Genomic DNA, 6,000 nt, shown 5'->3' with positions numbered 1-6,000 from the left:
GAGAAGATCAGAGATGGTGAATCTGTGCCTAAAGGGGAGGCAGGTGTGACAGGAGCATGTTTGGTCCCCAGGCCTTGATGGTGAAGAACTCTCTGAATCCACACCAGAAGCCTGAGAGTCATTAAGTCCTTACATGTCACTGGTGGCCCAGGAGGGCAACTGGGTTATGTGGAATGTTCTCTGAGGAAAGAAGGGAATGGCAGTGACCAGAACCTCTGAACCTTACAGTGTCTTGGCTTGTTGGGGTTTGTCTGGCTGCCTCTGGGCAACGAGTTATATCAGAACTCTGGGCAGCCTATTACTATGAGAGCAGGATCCAAGAAGTTGAACTGGGGCCAGGAGGGCAAACCAAGTTTCCTACAGGGGTGTGATGGTATGACACTTTCTTGGAAAGGCCTGGTAATTCCACACGAGAGCCCTGGAAAGCTGGGTTTGTTTTGTGGTTCTTTAAAAACAAAATAAAACCAAGTCATTAACTTCTCACTCCACAGTTTAAGGTGAGCTTGTATATACAGAGCATCCTTTATGTTTTCTACCAAGTGACTCCCTTTGAATCACCAGAGTGGGTCTGGGTTCCTCTGTAGCTGTCCTGGACACCATGATCTGCTCATTACCCTCAAGGTGGGTCATGGGGCTCAGGGACGGCCACTGAGAGGAGCAGAGAATCAGGGTGGAGACAGGCCTGAAAGAGAAGTCCACCCTCATAGCTTCCCAAGCATCTGGTGGTCAGACAGGGTCCCCAGTAGAACTGACGAGCCTCCCAAGGAGCGCCAGCATTCATTTCAGTTGAGACATTGTCTGGATTGTTGCAAATTCAAAATTGTGGGACCAGAATTAATGATGCCACATGGTCATTCACAGATAAATCACTTCATCTTTGGGTCTAGCTTCAGAATTTTGAGCAAATTATTCTCTTATTTTGAGCCTTTCTTTCTTCACCTAGAAATACAGAGGCTTAGTCTTACAATTTTACAGACATTTTATCCTTTATTTACCAAGAAAGGCTGTTTACATGAAATCTTTGACTCTTTCCCCTGAAGGTATCCATTTAGAATTTACGGATCCCTATGCATATTCTGTTTAATACGCGATCTACATCCCTTTGCCGGATAGAGTTTGCCCTAGGCCTGTCTGAATTCACAGTTTTCTTTTCCCTGCAGCCTCTTTGGGTGTCCTGACCATGACATTTCTGCAGAACTCTGATGTGAGCCAAAGGCAGTGGTGGGGTGGAGATGGAATCCAGGCTTGAGAGGGCGCGGGGAGCTGGGTAGGATGACTCTCCAGTTGGCTGAAGGGTGAAGTGTTAAGGCTTGGCCACCGCCAACTCAGCCCCAGCCCTGGGGGCCTGGAGGAGAAGTGGTGGTGGGTGGTGGGGACACTTCAAATTAATAAGGCTGGGAACAGGGCCACAGGTTCCACTGCTTTGCATATCAAAGCACTTTGTAGGATCTAGTTAGTGCTAATCACATTACCCAGTACCTGCTTCTCACCGATCGATTGTGCACTTAAGGAGTTGGGAAATTCTGGTTCCGGATTTGGAAGACTCGGGTTTTCTAAATTTTCTGCACATGGCAAGGCAATTCTAATTGGGGAAGGGAGGGCGTGTGTGCATGTGTGTGTCTGTGTGTGCGTGTCCGTGTCCGTGTGTGTGCGCGCGCCCAAGGTTGCCCTCTCCGAGGACCTCCCCCCGCGGTCCCAGGCCGGCGCTCGCGGCCCGGCCCCCGCCCCCTTCCTGGCCTCTCCCCGCCCCGGCCGGCCCGGCCGCGCTCGGTCGGTGATGTCAACCCGAGGAGGAGCCGCCCGCCCCGCGACCCGCCCGGGCTAATCAGCATGGAGCGGCGCCGAGGCCGCCTCCGCCGCGCCCGCCCGGCCCCCGGCCTCCCTCCCCCGGCTCCCCACAACTTTTGAGGCGGGGACCGCGCTCGCAGCCTCACTTCGCTCACTTCCCCGGCCCCGCGCGGCACCCGCCGCCCGCGTCCCTCGCACCCGCGGCCGCCCCGCGCCCGCCCCGCGCGCCGGGCATGTGAGCGCGGGCGGGCGCCGCCACCATGGCCTCGCCGCCGCTCCTGCTGCTGCTGCTGCCGCTGCTGCTGCTGCCGCCGCCGGCCGCCCCCGGGACACGGGGCCAGCCCTTCTCCCCGGCAGGCGCGGGGCCGGCGTGGCCGACCGAGTCCAGCCCGGGTCGCAAGCTGCCGCCGTCGCCCACGTCGCCCCCGGAGCGCCGCGGGCCCGCATCCCCCGGCCACCGCCAGACCGCCCCTGCGCCGGGCGCCGCGAGGCGGCCGGGACCCTCGAGCCGGGCCCCGCGAAGCGGGAGCGCGGGTGAGTGAGAGCAGGGGACGGGCGCCGAGCGAGCCTCGGGCTGGGAGCGTGGGCGCGCCCGGGGCCGCATCCCGCCGCCCTAGGCCCGGGCGACGCTCACCCCCGTGGGGGCTCCGCTTGGCCGGGCGCGCCGGGACTCTGCGGGTGGACCCGGAGGGAGGGCAGCGAGCCAGGAAGAGTGGTTTCCTAGACGCTTTCGCGGGAGGCTGGCCTGGGGGGTGTGGCCATCCTGTTGTCCCCCCACCCCCTTGGAGGAAAACTTATCTCCCATGGTGGACCCCGGATCCTGTATACACCCACCTTAAAAATAAAAGGAAAAACCCAAACCTCACAAAAAGCACTTCTCCCACTTCGGAGGTGATAACATCCGGCCAGCCCATTCCCCAATTCCATTTTTTTTCTATGGATGCAGAAATGGGCCTCTCTCGGTACAGAGCCTGACTTTCAAATTTAAATAACTGATTTTTTTTTTTAAGGGTTCTAGCCTTAAGGATATTTGTAAAAGACAAAGGGTGTAGTTGGAAACCAAACACTCCACTGGCTCTCTGTAAAGCAGAGAGATCCAGGGACTGTGTGGAGGTGGGGGGTTCCAGGGCGAAGCCCTGTACGGCAGACCCCAACACAGGACTGTCCCCCAGCCTTTCCTCCCTTTTCTTTTCCTGATGAGCTGCGGCTTCATAAACGGCCACCGCCGCCGGTCCACTCAGAGAGGGATCTGCCTGCTCACCTCCAGACCTTTGTATCCAGTTCCTTCTTTGGGTCTGGAAGAAATGCTAAGGACCAAGTGGAATTCCAATCATAATACCATTGTGACCCCGGGAATGTCACCTCTTTTGATCTCGGTCTCTCCATCTGTGAAATGAAAGTAATGACCCTCGCTCTTCCCAGCCTCCTGGTGATGATGGGACAAAATGAAAGTAAAAATAAGTGGAAAGTTCTTTGAACAAAGTCAGCAATGCGGTGGTGTTAAAGCACTGCCTTCCCATGAGTGACACAAGGCGTCTGTTCTCCTGGGTTACCCAGAGAAGCCAGGTCACTTGGAGCACTAGGTACTGTCTTAGAGTTTAGGTGAAGGCTGAAGACAGGCTTCAGCTTCCTAGTGGACACTTCATTTAAGTCTCTCATATCACACAGACTTCCTGGGATAGGACTTAGCTTACTTCATTGCACCTAGGGATGCTTCCTCTAATTAAATAAGCAAAAAGCTTAAAAAAAAAATCAGATCCTCAAGTAAAAACTCAATTTCACATTCATTAGTACTCTCATCATTGCAAATGCCTTGCCCTTGTGAACTTCTCCATCACGGGCACAAGATTGGGAAACTGAGAATCTGTAAAGGGAAGAGAGAGGGGAAAGAAGCTTCCAGAGACCCAAGAGACACACTCACTGGGACCCCAACTCTAGGTAACTTACAGCGCACATTGTTTTAAGTTCCACGGAAAGGAATCAAGAACATAAAAGAGAACATTTCCTGCTTTTCTCACACAAGGAAAGTAACCAGGAATACTGTGCAGAAACATATCAGTCTTCTAAATGAAAGTGGAGTACAGGAACTGAAAGCAGCTTTCTATGGCTGGAAGTCAGGCTTTCTTAGCTGTAGGGTCCTGTCTTGTTCATGGATGGATGGGAGGGATGCTGACTTGCCAGGGACCTGAATGGGTGAGACTGGTATAGAAGTCTCCTTCCTTCTCTTGTGGCTGAGAATCCTCACATATCACATAGAGCTCAGTGTTACAGGAGAGGGACAGTGGAGGCAGCTGGCTTAGGGGACTCAGCAGGTGAGAGCTGGGGCTGATCTCCCTTGCTGGTCAGGGACCCCTGGCACCGTAGATGATCCACGCTTCCTCACAGGCGTGGCGGGTAACTCTGCTAGTCTTGACTTTGCAACCTTTCCAGTTGCAAAGATTCCTTTGGGGAGGTGAGAGCAAAGGAGGTTTCAGATGCGTGGTGGCTCTAGAGGCACGCACATGAGAGCCACAGAGAGCAGCTAGGCAGGAGCTGGGGGCATCCCAAACTTCTCTGACCTGAGAGGATCTCCCCTGTTCCTCCTACCCCTCCACAGAGACCAGCCGAGGAGTGTCTGTGCTTCAGTTGAGCTCAGGCTGGCTCTCAGGTGGAATGTAAGGAAGGTGAGAGTAGAAGAGAGGAAATTGATTACCTATTGAAAACTAATAGAAGCTACTGATACAGCTGAGGATTCAGGCGGGACTTGTACTTCTTTTCTGGTGGTGGCTCAGACAATGTCACTTAGAGGGAAAAAAGAAACAATGAACAAGAAACTTGCATCAAGTGATTTTCAGTGAGTTTGAGTTACCTAGTAACCTCTGAGATTTTCTTTGGACCTTTTTTGATCGGCCACTGTGTATCACAAGGTACAATCAGTTATTTCCAAAGCAGGCAAGTCTCAACGCTGGAAGGGCCTCTGGAGGCCCTGTGGTCCACACACTATCCCATTTGGATGTCTGCCCTCTCTGCACCCGTGACAGATGGACAGCCAGTATCTGCACCAGTGCTCTTGTGTTTGGGGAGATGCTTGCTGCTGCTGGTTATGAGCCCTGAGTCTTACAAATAAGGTGCTTCAGTGGATTGTTGGGGAAACTGCCTGCAGCCCCTTGTGTTGTGGGGATGTTGGTGGTCAGTGCCTGGTCCTCGTGGCCTGGGCTTCCAAATACGGTGTCAACGGAGGGACCAGAGATGTCCTTTTCTTCCCCGGGGCCATTTCTAGCCCCTTTCCTCTTGGCAGAGTTCAAGGTTCTCAAGTTGAGTGATTGGGCTTGCATTCTGTGGGTTGTTAGCCTGCTTAGACCACAAGTCCCTGGCCGGCAGCTCTGCCCTGCTTCCCGTTTGTGTGGCCTTTGTTAAACTTTTGCGCCCACCTGTCACCCGCAGGCTGTTCAGCTCAACTTGTTGCTGGTGTTTCAGCCCGCGGAGATAGGATGCCAAGTCCTCGAGGTTTCCTTTCTCTTGCTTTTCTTTTTTTTTTTTTTAACAACTTGGGGTTTCCAAGCCACAGTTTTAAGCGGAGTGCTTAAGTTTATACACTGACTTTTGCAGTCCGTATGCCAGGCTTTAATTGTGAGATCCGCAAATGAGAGTGGGGGTTGGGAGAGGAGGCTTAAGTCATAATGAAAATCAATGCAGAAGGAAAGAACTTTCCCACCCAAAGGGGAAATGACGCTGAGGAGCTGAGCAGCCAACCCAAGGAATAATAATCGTAGAAAAATGCAGTTCCCTAGAGTAAAGGAAGCACAGTGAGCCCAGCCCCTTCTGGGCTGTTAACATAGCTGTCCCCTGAGTGGCTGTAACTTTGCGGGCCAGCTGGTCATTCAGCTTTAGCTGGGGGGAACTCTTACACTGTGCAGTGAAGACCCTAGCTGGGCAGGAGGCAGCCCCAGGGAAGAGAGAGGGGCTTCCCTTCAGAACCGTCCTGGCTGGGACGGGTGGTGGTGGTGGGGATTCCTGAGCAGCCCTGTTGCTTTGATGGGGGGTACCCCAAATAGAAGGAGAGGTGTGGGGAAAGGGACTCACCCTGGCCCGCGTGTGTTTAAAAGCCACATCCTTTTAACCTCATGCGTGCAAACACTAAACTGCTGTTTCCTGCCCCAGTGGTGTGGGCAGGGTGAGAATGAAAGGTGTTTGCTGCCCAGCTGGGCAGTTACTGCACCCCTGGTCCTGGAG

The 6,000-nt window shown here is 53.8% G+C and overlaps 1 protein-coding gene across 1 annotated transcript in view; it reads left to right on the top strand.

Annotated features, from left to right (window-relative positions):
• Positions 1-1,855: 1,855 nt before the first annotated feature.
• Positions 1,856-6,000, top strand: part of HEG1 (heart development protein with EGF like domains 1) — an 84,242-nt gene continuing 80,097 nt past the window's right edge. The window contains exon 1 of the mRNA XM_061410808.1: positions 1,856-2,322. Within this exon, the coding sequence (XP_061266792.1) occupies positions 2,049-2,322 (274 nt within the window). The 5' untranslated portion in view covers positions 1,856-2,048. The remainder of the gene's footprint in view (positions 2,323-6,000) is intronic.

This window comes from Bos javanicus, chromosome 1, assembly GCF_032452875.1.
Source record: "Bos javanicus breed banteng chromosome 1, ARS-OSU_banteng_1.0, whole genome shotgun sequence".
Classification (NCBI taxonomy): domain Eukaryota; kingdom Metazoa; phylum Chordata; class Mammalia; order Artiodactyla; family Bovidae; genus Bos; species Bos javanicus.
The sequence above is the reverse complement of the archived record's forward strand: the minus strand, read 5'-3'. Positions and strand labels throughout refer to the sequence as shown.